The sequence below is a fragment of the Pristis pectinata genome, chromosome 6 (genome assembly GCF_009764475.1).
Source record: "Pristis pectinata isolate sPriPec2 chromosome 6, sPriPec2.1.pri, whole genome shotgun sequence".
In the NCBI taxonomy this organism is placed as follows: domain Eukaryota; kingdom Metazoa; phylum Chordata; class Chondrichthyes; order Rhinopristiformes; family Pristidae; genus Pristis; species Pristis pectinata.
In genome coordinates, this window is record NC_067410.1 from 15,553,384 (window position 1) to 15,573,675 (window position 20,292).

The window sequence follows — 20,292 nt, forward strand, 5'->3', positions numbered from 1 at the left end:
CTCAGCGCGTCAGGCAGCATCTGTAAAGGGAAATAGACAGTTGATGTTTCACACTTCAACTCTAGAACGTCGACTGTCCATTTCCCCCCACAGATGCTGCCTGACCCGTTGAGTTTCTCCAGCAGTTTGCTTTTTTTTTTGCTCGAGTTTTCAGACCGTAACCTTTTCAGATGTGTCTCGAGATCAACTGACTACAGATGCTTTCATATATTCCCACTTCCTCTGCTAATTGTGTCCTTTTTGGTGTGTCCTGTGATTGCTCTTGTCTCCATAATTCAGCATCTACACTCTCTCGTGTCTCCGGTAGCCTGTGTCTCCTGTTTTCCCAGGATCCAGACATGACCTGCCTTTCATTATTGACTTGTGACTGAAATGCAGTGGCTAATACCAAGGTCTGGTCTTATTAGAATCAACAGACTGTTAATTCCGTCTGACTTTAGTTTAAATTAGGGTGACATGTTAAAGCCTTGAGCGAAGCGTTGATGCAGCAAATGTAAAACGGTACCACTCTCTTCCCTCTGCAACACTTGGCTCTTATCTATTTGTTTGTCTCTCCTTCGGACTTAATTTCTGTACATTCTGAATTCTATACTGTCATTACACACTTATGTGTACGATTTTGTTCTTCTTTTCTTCCATTTGTCCTTTATGCTTCCCTGGTTTGGCAGCTCCAACAATGAAGACATATTTATGTCCTACTTCTCACGTCTTCTGTCCCTTTGAGTTCATTTTGCACCTAATGTTTGATTAGGGCGGTCAACTGAGAATAGCCGCTTTATTCGTACGAATTTATGCTAATCTAATAGGTCACCGTTCAACACTGAGTACAATGCCTGTGGGTTAGCCGTGCGGTTTATATTTTGCTAACATATTCCAGTCGTCCACGCCTCCCAAGTGTGTAGTTTAGCAACGGAGTAAACAGTTGAGGGAAAATATCAACATAAACTCAACGCCGGTTCTAAGGAAACCCATTCACGGATAAGGAAACCCGACCAGCCACTATGGCTGGGGCTATCACTGGATCTTGGGTAAGGAACTTGGTTTTGGAAGTTCATAAAGCAACCATTGAATTCTACACAAGAAAGCTCCGCTCAGCATTTATCTATACTCAATGATCCTCCCCCCTCTCTCTAGTTTCCGACTGGATTTCACGGACATGCTCGCAGTAAATCAAGAAATGATATATTTCAAGAATACAGACTGCAGGCCAAACCTCCCCCTCCCGAGAAACTTCTAAAGCGACTTCGGGTGAGTGCGAAGAATTCATGTTGAACACATTTACCAACCTGATCCCACCGTTGGATTGGAGATAGTGTTTGCACCATCCTATTGGCTTCTAATGTATGTGATTTCTGATTGATTATTCTGCTGCCTAAAATGCACTGCACCTAGTTCACCCGTCACCCTGTGTCCATTGACACACGTTGGCTCTCTGGTAAAGAACAATTCAGCTTTTAAAATTCTCACTTTCAAATCTCTTCACGTACCTCAGCCCTTTCTATCTCCATAGCTTCATCCAGCTCTCTCACCCTTCACCCTACTCGCATTCCTGCAACCCTGGTCTCTATCACCGACCAGATTATAACCAGCTTCACTTTCAGCTGCCTGAGGCATAAACACTGGAATTTATGCCCTAAATCTCTTTCTCTCCCCCTCCCCCACCACCTCTAGTTCCTCCTTTAAGAATCTTTTATAGAAGTTCATGGAGTAGCTTTTAGTCGTCGACCTTAATATCTCCTTACATGGGTCCGTATTGAATTTTGACTGTTGCCGTTCCTGAGAAATATGTGGGATGTTTTATCTTTTCAAAAAATGCTAAATAAGGATATGTGGTTTTGTTGTACATTTGCAACAGATTGTACTCATGTTGATTGTGCAGAGGTTGTTGGTGTACAGAGGGATCTTGGGGTCCAAGTCCATAGCTCCCTAAAAGTGGCTGCACAGGTTGCTAGGGTGGTAAAGAAAGCATGCTTATTAGTTGAGGCATTGAGTTCCAGAGTCAGAAAGTTATGTTGCAACTTTATAAAACACCGGTTAGGCAGCATTCATTTCTGGTCACCCCATTATAGGAAGGATGTGGAGGCTTTGGAGAGGGTGCAAAAGTGGTTTACCAGGTTGCTGCCTAGATTAGAGCTTTTAAACATGGATAAATCTCTAGGGCTTGACCAAGCGTATCGTAAGACGTTTTGGGAAGTAAGGGAAGAAATTGCTGAGGCAAAGGCAGAGATTTTTGTACCTTTCTTAGCCACAGGTGAGGTACCGGAAGACTGGAGGATGGCTAATGCTGTGCCTTTATTTAAGAAGAGCTGCAAGGATAAGCAAGGAAACTACAGGCCGGCAAATCTAGCATTCGTGGTGGGAAAGTTACTGGAGGGGATTCTGAGAAGCAGGATCTATCTGCATTTGGAAACCAAGGACTGATTAGGAAATAATTAGCATGGTTTTGTGCAATAGTGTCTCACGACTGTGATTGTCTTTTTTGAAGAGGTGACCAAGAGGATAAACGAGGGCAGGGCAGTAGATATTGTCTACGTGTACTTCAGCAAGTGTTGTAGAACAGAGAGACCAAGGAGTACAAGTACATGGTTCCCTGAAAGTGGTGACAAAGTGGTAAAGAAGGCATATGGCAAGCTTGCCTTCATTGGATGGGGCACTGATCTATATGGATGGCATGCAAAACAAAGTTTCTCACTGTACCTCGGTACATGTTACAAAACTAAACCAATTTACTGAGTACAAGATTTGGGATGTCATGTTACAGCTGTATAGACATTGGTGAGACTGCACCTGGAATATCGTGTGCCGTTCTGGTTGCCATACTATAGGAAGGATTTGATTAAACTAGAGATTCACAAGGATGATTCCAGAACTGGAGGGATTAAATTATAAGGAGAGTTCAAGTTCAAGTTCAAGTTACTTTATTGACATTCACCCATATGCTATAAAAACACAATGAGGAAAGAAATGTTGTTTCCCCCAGACTCACACAACAGAGGACATATATAAAACAGAAGACATACAATAAATGCAGGCAAAAAAATTGTACAAGTACAAATAGTGCAAAAAACAGTATATACTGAATGCAAATTTAGTGCAGAGTTAGTGCAAAACTGAGTTGGATGAAGAAAATACAGAACTCAGTGTGTTACACTAATTGAATCGTTAAGAGATTGAATAAGCTGGGACTGCTTTCCCTGGAGAAAAGGAGGCTGAGGGATGACCTTATCAAGTTTTATAAAATCATGAGGGACACATGTTACGGACTCAGTGAAAGTCCCTTTAAGATAGAGAGTGTGTGTGTTTGTGTGTGTGGGGCGTGCTTACGTCAATAGAAGATAAAGGATGTAATGACGTTGTTGAAGAAGTTAGAAGAAGGAGAGAGAGAGAGAGAGAGAGAAGGGAGAGAGACACAAGCCTGCTAGTTTTCTCTATCGATGGATGAGAAACAATAACTGTGTTTGCCATAGAAATCCATGTATGGAAGTTGGAAGTAATCCGGTGGAGTTCACTTTGTTGCTGACCTGTAGAAGGAAACAGGTATTTGTGTGTGGACGACCACGATTCGGATGCTTTTCGGGGTGAGGAAGTCACTACCGAGTAAACACTGGAGTGTCGTTTGGGTTCCATCGTGGAACATTTGGAGTTCGTATTTACTCTCTCTATGTTTCTCTACGTGTACATCTTATCTTCAGACAACGGTGGTTGTTGAAGAAGCCCTTGCTCATGTTTCACCTTATGGCTTGCGGAACTGAACTTTAAGAACCATTCCGGAACTTGGAGTTTGGGACTTTGTCACACACACACACGACGAGTTTAGTTTTGGGGTTAACGTTCGAGGTTTAACATTTTTGAATTCTAACATACTAACATTTTTACTTTTATTTTACGTATTATCATAAGTAGTAATTAATAAAATAGTTTTTAACACTGAATCATGCTCAGTGTGTTTCTTTTGTTGCTGGTTCGTGACACACAGATAAGGTGGATGCTCATGTCTTTTTCCCTGGGTAGGAGATTCTAAAACTAGAGGGTGTAGGTTTAAGGTGAGAGTGGAAAGATTTAAGAAGGCCCTAAGGGGCAAGTTTTCCCACACAAAGGATTGTGGGTATATGGAATGAGTTGCCAGAGGAAGTGGTAGATGCAGGTACAACTACAATGTTTAAAGCCGCTTGAACAGGTACATGAATAGAAGAGGTTTAGAAGGCTATGGGCCAAATGCAGGCTGTTGGGACTAACTCAAGAAGGCTTCTCTGTCGGCGGATGAGTTGGGCCGAAGGGCCTGTTTCCATGCTATATAACTCTATGACTCAATAAGATTATGAAAGGCGTAAATAGGGTAGATGGTCAAAAGATTTTTCCATTGGCAGGGGTATCAAAAACAAGAGGGAAAAGGTTTAAGGTGAGAGGAAGGACTTCTAAAGGAGATCTGAGGAGTAAGATTTCTACAGTGAGGTGGTGGAATCAGATACAATCACTACATTTAAGAGGCATTTAAGAGACAGACACTTAAATAAACAAGGCATAGAAGGATACGGTCTTAATGCAGGCAAATGGAATTAGTGTAGATGGGTAAAAAAGGTTGGCATGGATGTAGTTTGCTGAAGATCCCATTTCTTTGCTGTATGACTCCATGACTCCTAGAATGCTTTTGCTGAAACAATTTAAAACTAATCCCACTGCCCTTCTCTGTTCTTTACTATTCCCTTGAAACAGACATTAGAATCTGATCCAACTACTGGCGGCAATGCATTGAATGCTCTAACACTCCGCTTTTGAAGTATCTTCTCACATGGGTTGATGTCAAATTTTGTTTCATTATTCTTACGTAAAGTCCTTATGACATTTTATGGTGACAAAAATGCTAAACATATTTAAAGTTGCTACTCTAATCTCTCTCCTTAGTTTCAAAATGAGTTTTAAATTGATCAACTAACGTTCCAAGCAGGGGAGTTTCTTTTTCTCTCCATTCACCTGAAGAAATTCTTTGATAAAGGTAAATGGCATCATCAGGTGGTAATAAAAATGCGAAAACAACCCAAAAAAAAAACATTTGAACATATTACAGCTCAGCAAGGTTATAACTTCAAACATCATATAATGGTATATGCCGGAAAATTTAAGTTTCAGAAATTGTCAGGAATTCATCAGTTTGTATAATGGATAAAAAATCTTTTATTTAACAGACTAAATAAATAAATTCTAAATACACTGAGGTGTTTTGAAATACTGATCCATCTAAAACTCAAGAGTAATTTGAAGTGACTTTTCGGGTAAACTATGCGCAAAGCATCAGTACTCATTAGTAAAACAATCTGTAAGATCAGAAGGGTTTAGTCAGCTCAAGAGCAGTAGCACCAATTCATCTCACTTGATCTGTGGGGGCCCTTTTTTCTAATTATCCATTGATTAATGAACTGTGTGGTTGTTACTCACACTGACTGGTTAATTAAGCTTAAAAATGACTGCACACGGAAACATTTGTTGCTGCCTCTAAAGACCGATCTTCACAATCCACTGTACCATTTATTGTAAAGTAGATTATACCAGTCCCACAAATTGTCCTTGTAAGTGGCATTGAAATTCATCTAGGCTGATCACTATACTTCCCAAACAAGAAGCCCGATATTGAACAGAAGGCCTCAGTTTAATAAGTTTGATGAAATGCCAACACCTCCATAAACAACTCACTTTCAAATAAGTGTTTTGAGGAGCAGGTAGGGGAATGGGAGGAGGACAGTGGGAAGAATGCTGTGGAGATCTCTACTTCCACATGAATTTAGAAAAAAAGAAGTTAAATTTTTGTAATGGTGGGCAGATCCATGCCAGAAAAACCTGAGATATAGCCGGGTAATGAGAGAAAAGCTAGCAATCCATTCTACAGCTTTGGGTGAGGGAGTATGAATACTTGTGACTCAACCAGGAATGGATCTCTCTCTAGAGTTCAGCATGTGGGCAATGGCCTGACTTGGATGCCCATAGTTACAATTTGGAATGTTTCTCAAGTTCTACTGGTGGAGTAGGTGGCCACCTTTTCCTTGGGCTGCCTTGGAGGGTTGAAGTCTGGAACTTCATTGTTCAGGTCAGTTCCCAGGTTGTAGATTGTGATACGGGAGACTGCAGATGCTGGAATCTGGACCAAAAATCAAACTGCTGGAGGAACTCAGTGGGTCGAGCAGCATCTGTGTGTGTGGAGGGGGGAGGGGGAGGTTAGGAATTGTCGACATTTCTGGTCAAAACCCTGCATCAGGACAATTCTTTTCCCCCACAGATACTGCTTGACCCTCTGAATTCCTCTAGCAGCTTGCTTTTTTGTTGCAGATTATAATGTCTGCAATCAGTTAAAAGTTGCATGATCAAGAGGTGGAGCTGTCATTAGTTTGCAGGTTAAGAGTATGTCTCAGTATCGGTTGCAAATTTCAGATGGGTGGGTGACAGTGGAAGTGCTTCATTGTCTGTCGGCCAGTGGAGTTCTTTAAGGAAGAAGTTTCTCCATGGACATTAGAAAGTTTAATGTGGCATAATCCAAGAAGCCACTCAGCCTCTGTTGGTCTCAGTACTCCAGAGATGATCCTCATGGCTTTCCAGAGGCGCTTGTGTGGCAGCTCCTGAGTCAGGATGAACAGTGGTGCTTCTGCTGTCGAGTAAACCAGCCAAATGAGGTAATGCATACTGTGTTGGTTCTACTGTCCCAGCTGACTCCCCATCTGTTGCCATATCAAATTCACTCCTACCTTCACCATAGCTCCAGCTTTCTCCAGGAATTGCTGGTAAGTCTGTGTACAGTCAAAAGTGATGCCAAAGTTAGATCACAGCTGAATTGCTGGCCATAAAACTGTTTATTAAGTAGTTCAGATGGAAGGCTGAAATTATAGTCTTGGCGATACTTGGTTAAAGCTCCTCTTTTTTTAAGTAGATTTCCAGAGAATTTTCTCCAAGTGTTTTTCCAGTCTGCTGAAATTCTTTAGCCTAGCAAGTCAGGGCCAAATAATCAGCATATACAAAGAGCCATGACTTTGTGGGAAGGAGGTCACTAGCATCTCTGTTGAAGACAGCTGGTGCCAGTACTGATCCCTGTGAGAGTCCATTAGTGATTGTGTGTGGGTGGATGATTTGATCTCCAAGGTGCACATCGTTGATGTAATTAGTTATAGGTTTTCAACACAGGAAATGATTTTGGAGAGTTTCATTAACATGCCTGTACATCACACTGTGTCAGGGAAGTCAGCACATGCTTTCAGGCTCCACTGGAATCTTACCTCAATGTGGGAGGTCAACAACAATACATGCTTAGAGAGGTTGTGTCCTGTGTTAAAACTGGTGACTGTACTGATGACTTGTCCACTGCTCAACTTGGGGATGGTCAGTTTATCAGAGGAGTCCCAAAACCAACTCTTGGGAACCTTGTTTTCAGAAGCATATGTAGGGAGTTTTGTTTGGATCCAAGTCAAGCATGATATTGGTGGCTTGCACCTATCTACAGCACCCAGCCAATGCCTGAGCCAGGAGTAGGCACAAATTACTTTTAGATTTGGGCCTCATTTAACCTTTCACATAATGATCAGAGAATCTCATGGAAAACACATGTGAAGATAGAAATTTTATTATTATTATTAAATTTATTATTATAAAATAGAAATATAGAGTAGGATATTATCAGCACAAAGCATAAAATAATTCCTTATGATGTCAGTTAAATGCAAAATATTTTGCCAAAAGTGTCAAATGACTGCTCCCTGAAGTTTCTCAGATTGGTACCTTTCTCAGTATCTCTCTCTAGGATACTGGAGGATAACCAATAATTTAAACTAACGAGACATGGGTCTATTAAAGGACTTACATTGGGCAAATCAGTATTTTGGACAGTGGCTTTTTGCACAAAGACATACAGATTCTCCCCAAAAGCAGACCGGGAATCTCCCTTTATGCTCTACTCTGAAGCAACGTCCACAATATACAGAGAACAGTTAATCACATTGTACGGTTCTTAAAGTGGTACCAACCCAATTTTATGTATGCCATGAGCTAGAATACTGTGTTTATTCACTTGGCATCTACATTCTTCAAGGCTGATAAGATGGCTTGAAATTTGACAGTGCCAAGTGGGCCAAAGAAGTTGCCATAAAGAAGACTGACTGAAGATCTGGAGACATTACAAAAACAAAAAAAATTCCATTCATGACCAACATTCCCTTTAAGATCTTCTGCTTCAGTTGCTCTGTGTCAAGAGAAACAGGAATTACTGTACACATTGCTGACTTTTCCAGATTTACTATGAAGATTACAACTACTTTGGCATAGATAGGGTAAATAGTCAGAATCTTTTTCCCATATTATGGTATCAAAAACAAGAGATGGACAAAAAGATCAGCATGGATGTGATTGGCCGAATGGCCTGCCTCTCTGCTATAGTCTACATTTGATGAATGCTGAGTCTATGATTTGATGAATTCAATAGTGACTTGAATGTTTAAACATAGTCTTTTGCATTTTTTATACCTAAGCACCTATATAAAGGCCATAATGAAAATTGAATAGACTGGAAAATTAATACTTGAAATCTCCATCAGAATTTCCTCTGCAGTAAATCTATTTTTCAAGTGCTGAATGAGCACTGCTGGAATTCCCAACCATAGATTCACTACTACTGAGGAGTCTGTTAATTATTCAGTAAAAGGTGAAATCGGGATGCAGATGCGGCATTATGTGAATATCAGCTATTACAACAGGAGCCATGTTTTGTATGGCCTGATACATAGCCTTTCCTGAGACCTTTATAACAAAATCTTTGTATCCAGTGATTGCTGAATAATCTACATTCCCCTGAAATGTCACAGTTCATCAAGAAGCATTCAAAGCCCAGTAAAAACACTCCATTTCCTTGGTGAATTATGCTTTCTTGCCATCCATAATAAATTATTTCTTGTTCATGAACCTCTATAGTTTTTTTTAAAATTTGCAATGGACAGTCCTGCACTGTATCTTCTAAAATATAATCCAGTACAGTATACTTAGGATACCAAGTGAATAGGATGGTCAGATTTCCTCAATTCTTTCTGTTAAAGGGAGCTGCTGTATCTTTGTGGTGAGTGCACAGCAGGAATCAGTGCCTGGTACTTGGCTACCATCCAGGCCAGCTCGCTTTTAAACTGAGGTATCCAGTTGAGTGTTATATATTTTTCCTTCTACATTAAAGCAGTCTCACCCACTGTGGTCCAGACTTCGATCAACAAAGATATTATTTTTTCTCTAGGAAAGTCCTTTGAAACACAACTTTTCCAAACATGATAGTCGGCTGGTGTTTTACGATGGTGCCACGTATATGGAGAATGTAAGTAAGAAAACTGTACAAAATGCAGCAACTCAAGGACTTTCAATTCTCAGAGTCGTTAGTAAATAGTCATAATGCGGAGCAGGTGAGTGACAGTATATGCAAGGAGGAATGAAAAAAGAACCAATTAAGTGGAAGTAAATTAAGAGATTATGGAACTATCCATGAAATGTAGTTATGGAATCTAATCACTTCTTAGTTTCTGGGAATCCTGGGAATTGCAATTAGTTTGGGCATAATAACTGGATCTTGCTGGAAAAGTGTGTTAATAATGAAATAGGGAATGGTTTATGAATCTCCAGAATTTATCAGAAAATTTGCATTGATCTGCTGTTATTCTCCATTATTTTTTAAATGAGCTAGATTTGTCCACTAAACTTGCCACATTAAGTTTGAGGCGTTTAACAGCATGTGGCTTTTTCTGAGGAAATGATTGTTAATAGAATACCAATCAACCTCTCTGGCTCAGAATGGTTTCATCTCATTCTTCTATGTCATTAATCATTAAAAGATTTTAAAAATGTTTAATTTCCACTTCAGCAAGATCTAGCCCATTTCTCTAATGGCGCACGCTGACTATGCAAAAGCCTTTTTATTCACTGGAAAGATAAGTGAACCAATATTAATATTCTCTTTGAGGCCATTAACCTCAGCACTGGTGCTCCAGTTATTCAGTGTCAGCTGTACTGGGCACGCTACATCATTTGCCAAACTCCCGAAGGAGACAGCTCTGCTGTGGGAGGAGATAACCTCGGTGAACAGTGAAAAAAGTTCCAAGACAAACTGAAAGTGGCCTTGAAGAACTTGTGGGGACCACTCACTGCTCAAAGTGGAGAAAGAGCATTCGGGATGGTATTGGGAATAGTACTGAGAACCTTAAGCCCATTGCGAGCATACACAAGCACTGTGTGAGCGGCAGAAAGAGTGGACCACCTCACAGAGTACCTATCAGTCACCTCCTGTCCTGTCTGTGGAAGAGTTTGCAGATCCCAAATTGGCCTCTTTCGCCACCTCAGAGCCCACACAAAAAAGTGAGGAAACAAGCCATCTGCCATCCTGAGGGGCTATCTAAAGAGGGGAAGACAATTCAAGCCATATAATGAACAGGTATGGAATACAAAAGGGCTAATTGAGATAGATCTTCCCGAAACTCTACAACCATATAACAAGTTGAAACAAACTTTTGCAGGAAATGTAAAAAAAACAGCATGGGCTAGTTGAATTTGCAACATGACATCCCTAGGTACTTCATTGTCAATGAAATACTTCTGGAGTGTAGTCATTTTTATAATATGGATTATAGATTTTACTTAATAATAAATGGAATTCTTATCACAACTAACCATAATCTTGAGATGTTGATAGCAGTGGAAATACTCTAATCAGTAAAGTATATAGGTAGATGTTTTGTGTTTTTAAGAATATAGAGTTGTACACATGGAAACAGGCCCTTTGGCCCCCTAAATCTGCACTGACGATCACACACCCATTAACTAACTCGTTTTGTTCTTCCCACATTCCCATCAACTGCCCCCAGTTTCCACCATTCACCTACACACTCAGGCCAATTTTCAGTGGCCTATTAACCTACCAATCCGCATGTCTTTGGGACGTGGATGGACTTCAGAGCACCTGGAGGAAACCAACATGGTCACAGGGAGAAATGCAAAATCTACACAGATAGCCCTGAGGCCAGAATTGAACCTGAGTCACTGGAGCTACGAGGCAGTAACTCTACTCACTGCACCACTGTGTCAGAACTATCACTTGACTCCACTGTCACCAACACCCTCCATTAGTTTGCTGATGATTGAAACTAGGTGGGGCGGTAATTGACAGGGTTCCAGGACTGGATTTGTCCACCATCTATGGACAGGGCATAACTGGTCGACTTTCCATTTTGTCACGTAGTTGTGGCTGTCCTAGAACTGTTTGGCTATAGGAGTGGCCAGATCTAGAGCAAATCTTCAGCACTAAACCTGGATTGTTTTAGATTTAGTGTTGTTACATCATTATGTAATTATTATTGCATTTCCCTTTTAAGAATATCGAGTGCTTTCCTTACCAAGAAATTGTGTATTATTCTATGTATGCTAGGTATGTTCGATGTGTCAATAAAGGAAAGCAGCAAGGTTTACATTATACTCAGCGTTAAATCTGTACAAGTAATTGCAAGAATAAGGGCTAAAATAGTAGGGGGTTACAGTTGTTGCCATGGCTTTGTCTGTATTCAGCATGTTCAGCTGTTTCTTGATTTCACAAGAAGAATGTGAAATTTGACTGACGCTTGCCAGATCCAGACCTCCTTTCGAAGAACTGCTGAGCTGCATGCGTTGGATACAGATGGATCCAATAGCTGAAAGTCCAAAGGCCACTTGGCCAGCAGCTGGGTAAGGCCTTAAGGGAGTGAATGAATCACAGAAGGTTGGGGTGAGTTGCTTTTCATGCAACCATCCATCACAATCCTCTTGTGCTTTCTACCCACCTCTGACCTATAATCTCCTGACAGAAGCTTAAAGAGGTTAAAAATAAACTACTAGGAGAAAGGGTTCTGAAAATGTTCTCTTCAATCTCCAAAGGCAATGAAAAACTAATTCTCAGAAATAACAAAAACAGCAAGGTACATTGCCAAACTCCCGTCCCTATAGAACTGCAGGCTGTCAGTCAGCTCAATTCAGCCTTGCAAGAAGAGATTGCACAAACCAGGTCGTATTCTCTGGAATTTAGAAAGTTAAGGGGAGATCTGCTCAAACGTTTCAAGCTACTAAGGAAACCAGCGGCATATTTGAGGGATAAATGATTTCTGCGGATTGGGGAGTCTAAGACTCGTGGGGCATAGACTAAAAATGGAAGCCAAATCTACCACGGGCAAAGTTAGGAAATAGTGTAACCCCAAAGGATGGTAGAAGTTAGGAAGACACAAGAGACTGCAGATGCAGGAATCTGGAACAACAAGCAATCTGCTGGAGGAACTCTGCAGGTCAAGCAGCATTTGTGGGGGGGGAAAGGAATTGTTGACATCTCAGGTCAAAACGCTGCAACAATTCCTTTCCCCCCCTCAGATGCTGCTCGACCCGGTGAATTCCTCCAGCAGATTGTTTGTTGCTATAGAAATTAGGAACTCCTTCCTGCAAACAGCATTTGATGCCAACCCAATTGTTACACGTAAATCAAGCTTTGAATGAAAATAGCTTAAATGTTCAGTTGATCCAGTTAACACCAAAAGTGCAAGATTTGATTGAACTGCTACTAAAGAAAATAAGGAAGAGAAGGATTGTTCATTTTTTTTAATTGAACAAAATGGTGAAAAGCATTAAGAGGCTGCAGATTAGATATACTACTGAATGTAGAACAGGCTTGAGGGAATAAATGGCCTACTGGTATGTTTTTATGTTCCAACCCATCCACCTGTTGTACATAGTAGTATCAGCCTCTGCCTAAAACCTCCTTTCCAGGCTCAATGAAAGTTTGTACCCACTGCACAAACTATCAATATAAGGTAAGCGGTGCTCTGTGAAGCCTCGTGATATCTAACTTAGCCTTTTATAAGCAAAATTATGAATACGTAAATACAATAAGTAATAATATTGTACAAATACAAGACAGATTTTGTTGCAAATTGCATAGTTATTTAAAACTATTACAATTTTTTTCTTTTCTGACTGGTCTTGTCCTGGAGATATCTTGGTATACAATATCTCAAGCTAAGCTGCTGGAGGTTCAGGGCAGCTGAATGAAGGAGCCACAGGAGATTTGCACCAATCCTCTCTGATGGAGACTGACATTCAAGGAGTCAATGTCAGATGTCTATAAAAGTCAGCGTAAACTTAAAAAACAGAAATTCACAGCCAATACTTCCCTTTTTGACCTTTTAGTATATTCCCACACATACACAAAAAGCTTGCTATCTCTTTTGAGTTATTAATTTTTCATATTGCCCTTTTTACATAACCTCAATGTTCTTGTATAGTCTTTTGTGTATAAAACAAATAGAACATTTATCATTTTGAAATGTCTCAGCTTTTCACATGCAGAATTCCAACATGCTTCAATCTAAGACCAGTAGAATTCAAAGCCTTTGTTTTCTTTTAATCGGTAATCCAGCCTAGGAAAGAGACAAAGTTTGGCAATATTAAGGATGCTGGTGCAGAACGCTGCTGGAATCTGCAGGGGGAAAATGACCCTGGTGTTTACAATCTTGTATGACAGAATTTGAAGTAATTACGAAATAAGGATTTTAGTATTAGTATGTCATGACTTCCTGAGCAGGATTAAAGTACAGAGCCAAATTGGACTTTCAGGCCCATATTTTGGTTGCTGTCTTAATTCTGGATCCTTGTAAATTTTTTCTGTCCTGAAAATCATAAGAACGTAAATAAATCTGCACCCCTGTTTAAACATAGCTACTAAAAAGTGTTGCCTTGACAGTCTACATCCATTCTCCTGCAACTTGCTGTCGTCCCTGGACTTGGTTTAGAAAATGTGATCTCCCTGCTCTAAGGGTACAATTATACTGCAGCTACCAGTAAAACCACCAGAACTGGTTCCAGCCATCCACTGTTTAGGTCAAACGAGTTCACATAATCAGAGGGAACATTGATGGGCGTGCATGCCCAAGATGGAGGTTGTAAGGAGGGTCTCATAATATTGAAGATAATGCTCTGAGATGACAGATTTCCCTCAGTTAACTGTGAAACTTGGTCAAAAATATTTTCCCAGAAACAGCCATTCAGAATGAAAGATATGTCTATCACGTTTTGGAATGTCAGGGTGGGGGCAGTCAGAGATAGGAGTATGGGGAATGGGGGTATTAGTGTTTGGGATGGATGAATGAATGTCAAAGGAATAAGTGGACATCACAAGGACATCACTACTGGTGCAGAAGTCTAAGTGTGAGATGGAGCCATGGTGAACTAACAGAAGACTTTCCCGCTCTCCTTGGACCAGAAACTGTGATGAAAGTATTCCATCTGTTCCCATTCCATCATTTTCACTTCATTTCAACTGCTGCTTTTCCTAAGGCATGGAAAATACATCCAGTCAACATTAAAACTGAAAGAAGACATAAAATCCCAACTCCTCCAAAAACGTCAACGTTATAAATGGTACCTCCCTGCATTGCTTCTCCACCCCCAGCCCCATCCTTGCTCACCTTGTGTTTAAAATTCCACCCTTCTTTCTCAGCATTGCTATTGGAAGAACTGATTGTTTGCCTCTGGCCTCCTTCGAGCGGGTAGTGCTGACAGGCATCAAAGAGCTGGACAATTCTTCAGTTTCCAGTTTCTGCTGGGTTCCGGGATACCCTCATCCTAAATTCTAAAAAAGTGCTGGCAGCACCAGAGAGCTGACCAATGGGCCTATCTCAGCACACGAAGAGATGTCAGGCCCACAGATTTTCACCCTCTGCATTATTGTTGGAATTCATCCCATATCAATCCCAAACTTTATGAGCCTGACTTCTCCGGCATGAATCTCATACCACTTCCTACTCGAGTTGTCGTTGAGGCTGACAGAAAAATTACGCCATTGTTTTTACATCAGTGAAAACCGCTTTGATGCAACACCCTTCAGATTCTGGCACATTATTGAAATAAATTTTTTATTGTGCTACTTTGTAGAATGCAGGTTTTGGCTAGGTCCCAAATGTTCCATTACCATCACCGACTCTTATACAGTTTAGAGTAGAATAATTGAAGCCTACAACAGATCCAGCCAGTGTCAAACAAATGCACAAAGTTTAAGTATACTTGCAGCATTAAATTCTCGAACCCCAGCCAAAACTTGGAGAATATCAGTGAAAGACATCAATCTGTCATGTGTGCCTTAGTTACTCTGGGAAGGTTGTAAACTGTACAGGGTTATTTAAATATTTACCATACAGTTAGCTGAAGACTTTTAGTACTAATAGTTTTCTTTCCCTTTTCTGTAGACCAAGGGCAAAAATCGAGCAAAAAGTGCTTTTGGAAGAAACAGCGAATTTAAGAAAGATTTAATTTCCTGGATTCCAACTCAGACTGAGGGTCAACAGCAGTGGCCATTAATATCCACATATCAAGCGGATTTCTGGCATCAGAGAAACCCACAGTCAACAGCAGTGATGGTTCCTCAGCTGCTGGTCCCTCGTGTGCGGCAGCTGATTACGGCCACCTGTCCTGGGTCAGAAATGATGCAAACAACATATCGTCAGTTCTACAGCCACTGCCAGCCAAATCCAAATGTACATACAAACATTTACACTGGGGAAGTACAGAGCATGCCCATGGAAAAGGAAGCAACATTTGTCTATGTGAATCCAAAACCGAAGCTGGCAAATGGTAGATTGAGACCAAGATCCTCACTATCAGAGTGCTTCACTGTTGCCGACTGTCTTTCATGGTATGTCCCACAAACAAGTGGAACAAATGACTGAAAACTCCATGGGAGGGGGTAGGGCTAATTAATCCAAGGAGCAAAACAGAAGTGACCCCAGTGTTTTAAGAAAATATGTTGCTAATTCAGATACAAAATACATAATTTTCCTTTAATATTTTACTTTTTAAGTGAGCAGAATATTCCCTGGTAACCTTCCAGATATGAGAAATAAATTTCAGGCAGTCCTGAAGTATTGCTGACTTCATTCATAATGATTCAATGATGTTGGGCACTGTTATTATCTGGCTCTGGTATTTTCACAGGTTTGCTGGAAAAATGCCCCTAATTTAGCACTGATTGGCCATCAAACTCAGAGGAAGCCCATAAAATGGCCGGTGTGGGCAAAAAAGTTGTTACTGGTACACTTGCAATTATGCAGTGATTTTAAAGACATCTCAAGTGCCTTACAGCAAATGAAGTGGTAATGAACAAAATGTTCCAGCCAGCTGGTGCAGAGGGAGCTCCCACAAACAGGAATGGGATAATGACTGGATAAACCCTTCAATAATGTTGACTGAGGAATAAATATTAGCAAGATCACCAAGGATGATGATCCTGCTGTTCTTTGAAATAGCACCAAGAGATCAGTGACATTTGCCCAAAAGGACAGATGATTATTTGCTTTATCATTTCTCCTGAAATACCTGTGACATTGCAGTGTTCTCAGCACTGCACTAGAATGCCAGCTGGATCTTTGTGCTCAGGAGGGAAATGATCTGAGTCAGAGACTGAGGATGCTGCTTGGGGATAGCAGGATATTATTCTGCATCTGGCTATGTTATACTTGAACTGTATTTGTTTGCTTGCACAGGGTGCATTAAGGGAATGAGTTTCATCTCCTACAACTTTAATCAAAATTTATAATGAACATATTCAGAGTCATAACTTTTAAATAAATTGTGAACCAGTTGCTTTTGCTTTCCTTGTAGATAGTAGAAGTATGTCCGTCAATAAGTAGCAGGTGAAATCTATGACTTGTTTTTTAAGAAATGACTGCTTGCACACGTGTGGCAAATGAGGTTGGGAACAGGCATTTAAGTTGAAATATTTAAAGAAGGTTTTATCAAATCAATCGAGAAATTGCTAGGATAGGGATCTTAGAGTTGGTTGATGAGGTGTTAGAAAATGCTGTTTCCCCTCTGTCCTTACTTCTTCTTCAGAGAGTATTCATCTTTAAGGCCAGTTTGTTAAGTTGAAAATCACCTTTCATGATAACCTCTGATATTGCATTCAATACATAACTATTGATTATTGTCAGTAAAGTATCACTGAATGTAAGATTTAATTATACCATCTTGCTCACATGTAAGGAAAGCAAAACAGATTGTAAACTGAACACATAGTGCTGCAGTCACTGACTGAATAGTGCAGATCGGTATGTTGTACAGCAGCATCTTTCAACAGACAGATTGGACTGAGGCCATTCTGCATGACTAATTGTGCAGTAACCATGCACAATTTAGAAGCCACTCTACGAGTCTGTCTAAGCAGCAACCTTTCATCAGTGTGAGAAAAACTACCACACATTCAGGAATAAATGCCTTTGAATAACTGATCGTCTTGTCCATTGACTTTGAGCAGAAGAATGACTGTGGCATCTCTTTGCTTTCACTAAAGACTTCTGTGTAATTTGTGGGGAGAATGGAACGAGTTAGTCTGGTGCTGAAACGAGGTAATTGACATATTCACATGTGGTAACATTTACATATGGGAAACTGTCTTCACAATCTTTGAACAGAAATCTGTAAGCACAGGAGTTGAACTTTTTACCTTGTCAGCTTTGAAATCAGATTTCTCTTCATCCTGTCAGTGCAGAAACAGGGTTCTGAAATTATTTTGTTTGTCCTTTTATGAATTTCACAGTGATGAGTAGCATATGAATAATGACATCCATACTATTGTCAGATCTCCCCTATGAATTCTTCTAAATGCCCAGTTAATGTAGCAATTAAAGTGACAATTGTGTGGCTGCATGTTCTGAATCTTACTCTCCACATTTCCAATATGCTCCCTCCCCGACCACACTCCACCTCCCTAAACTATATGTGGAAGCTGTGAATGGAGCTCGGAATATATAAACAATACATTATCTGTGGGTTCCAGCAACAGGGTAGCTATTAACCACTGCTAAATACCTCATTACAGATGTTTAACATATTGCTCCAAACAGTTAATCTGTTTTCTTTTGAAAGATGTCTTTAGCTGTCATACATTTCATTATTTAAACACTGTCACAATAAGGCAGTATTAGAAAATGTCAAATGGCAATATCTGGATGGGGGGTGGGAGTGCTACTGGAAAACTGCAATAGAAAGACGAAGACGGAGTTGTACAGGAGTGATCACAGAGTTAGAAATGGGGCAATTAAGAATAGCCAGGAGTAAACAATGTGTATAGTAGTTCAGGGTGTGGAAATGTGTGTACATGAGAAAGCAGTGTGATAAATAGTATACACTTGGAACTAAGTGATAGAAGAGGTATGCCATAAAGAATAGCATAGTGCAGGTCGTAAAATGGGAAGCAGTGAAATAGAAAGAAGGAAGTGGAGGAAAACATGATAAAGAGTACAAAATGAGGAGCAATAAAATGGAAACACAAATGGTGGATAATCTTAGAGTAGGTACAGTATAAAGAGGGGAACTGCATAAAGGAGGTTTCACTGTGAGAATCAATGGGATAGAGTGAACTATACCTCACAGTTACCTGAAACATCAATAAATGAAAAGACCCAAATCTAAGTCAAACAATTTTCAACCCCTGTTAATTTGCTCGCAAGATACGGGTATCAGTGATCATTTCTAATTGCACTTAAAAAGTGATGGAAAAGTAGCGATGGGACTTAAGTGGAGATTGTTTGGACAACTATGTAGATCATTAGACCACTGCAGAGACCATCAAATTTCAACCATAATTTGCAGGACTGAAGTCAAATTTGACTACACCATTTTGTAGTTGATTATCTTTTAAAATTCGGTCTAGAATTTATAAATAATTAAAAGGCATAATCACAGTAGGCTATATTTATTGACCAAGTAGTTTAATGGAATGTAACTGTGCTATTGTAATTTTAAAAATGTATTTGGTGTGATACTATCACAGAGTGCCGTAAATTGAATTGACAGTCCAAAGGATGGAACAAATAATTGACTCTTTAACACTTAACACAGAAAAGAAAGATGGCATCACCATGTCTGAGAAAGTTTGAAAGAGACAGCGAACCTGTGATTGTCCCTCCTCACTTTTGGATACTAGGTTGATGCGCAATGTTAAGTAAACACAAATAAAACAACTTAGTTAGCTCAAGACCATGACCCTTTTTATTGTTTGTTTTCATAAATGATAAAGGTTTTGTATTATTCATTGCTCTTACAGCTAACCCTGGAAGGTACAACTTCTATAAGCCCCTCTTATGGTGTGCAGATAATCAACCTCTCAACCAAACTTCAAGTAAGATAAAGGAAAAGACATTTGTATTGGGTTCTTAACTACAGCAGTCCACCTTTAATATATGAAGCTCATACTGAGCACCATTGTTATAGCATGGTGATTTGACATAATAAGGGAACTTTACAGTGTTCAGATTGGTATAGCAATACCTTAAAAATATTATAGACACTAGGGCAGGACCAGAATCTCACTCAGTTGTGAAACATCTCTCCGATGGAACATCTCTCTGACTGCATGTGGACTACATTAAGAAGAGGGAAAAGCTGTTTGGTAGAATGCTTACTTTATTGGGTGACTTTATTGTAGGAAACCTTAAGTGGAGAGATATAGCTATAGAAAATTATAGTGTAGGTAACAATCCAATACTACAATTATTAGAAACACCTTACTAATATTGATTTGCTGAACTTGTTACTTTACACTTCATTTATACTGATGGCATCACTTTGGGTGCTCACATGTGCACTGGTTTAGAGAACTCCTTCTGCTCCCTTTGTTGGAACACTATTGAAGGATTATATTGATGATACATCACTGCAGGAACTTCATTGACACTAGTGTAACACAACTAAATATCATATCAATTACATTGTGTTACTATTGGAAACAGTTTTGCATTATATACTGTGCTAAAGGTAGGATATTATTACAATCACACAGGAAGAACATGACTCATATTTGTTACACTAGTGCAACAGTATAAAAGAGACTTCAACAATACACTACTGTTGTGGCACTGCTAAAAGAGCCCATATTGATGTAAATTTATGTCAGGAAATTCACTGCAGTTACGTCAGGGTACAGATTGCCAAAAACACTTTGAAACAAAACTTGGGACACTGATAATGCACCAGGATGATTATCTTTGATACTTGAGGTACTTTTCTGAATGGGAGAGAGGGAGAGAACCATGGATTGGATTCTGTGGATCATCTTATTTTCGTACGTTATACTGGAACAAATATGAGAGCTCTGGATACAACAGTGGAGGCAATGGCGGGGGAATGAAGCAAAAACCTTTGGGCTCCGTACTTGATTACTTATGCTGCTACACATACATCGAAGTGAAAGTTTACGGACATATTATGGTGCAAACTGGTGAAATG

General features: G+C 39.9%; 1 protein-coding gene across 1 annotated transcript; it reads left to right on the top strand.

Annotated features, from left to right (window-relative positions):
- Positions 1–995: 995 nt before the first annotated feature.
- LOC127571317 (uncharacterized protein C3orf84-like) lies at positions 996–15,737 on the top strand. The gene is made up of 4 exons (XM_052017590.1): positions 996–1,028; positions 1,135–1,248; positions 9,251–9,328; positions 15,258–15,737. The coding sequence occupies exons 1-4, from the start codon at positions 1,002–1,004 to the stop codon at positions 15,735–15,737; spliced, it is 699 nt and encodes a 232-aa protein (XP_051873550.1). The 5' UTR covers positions 996–1,001.
- The last annotated feature ends 4,555 nt before the right edge of the window (positions 15,738–20,292 follow it).

Bases quoted from the DNA above. Each gene is read 5' to 3' on its own strand.
- LOC127571317 (XM_052017590.1), top strand. From the start codon at position 1,002: ATGGCTGGGGCTATCACTGGATCTTGG. The intron at 1,029-1,134 runs GTAAGGAACTTG...CCCTCTCTCTAG, and splicing joins GGGCTATCACTGGATCTTGG to TTTCCGACTGGATTTCACGG. The intron at 9,329-15,257 runs GTAAGTAAGAAA...CCTTTTCTGTAG, and splicing joins GTGCCACGTATATGGAGAAT to ACCAAGGGCAAAAATCGAGC.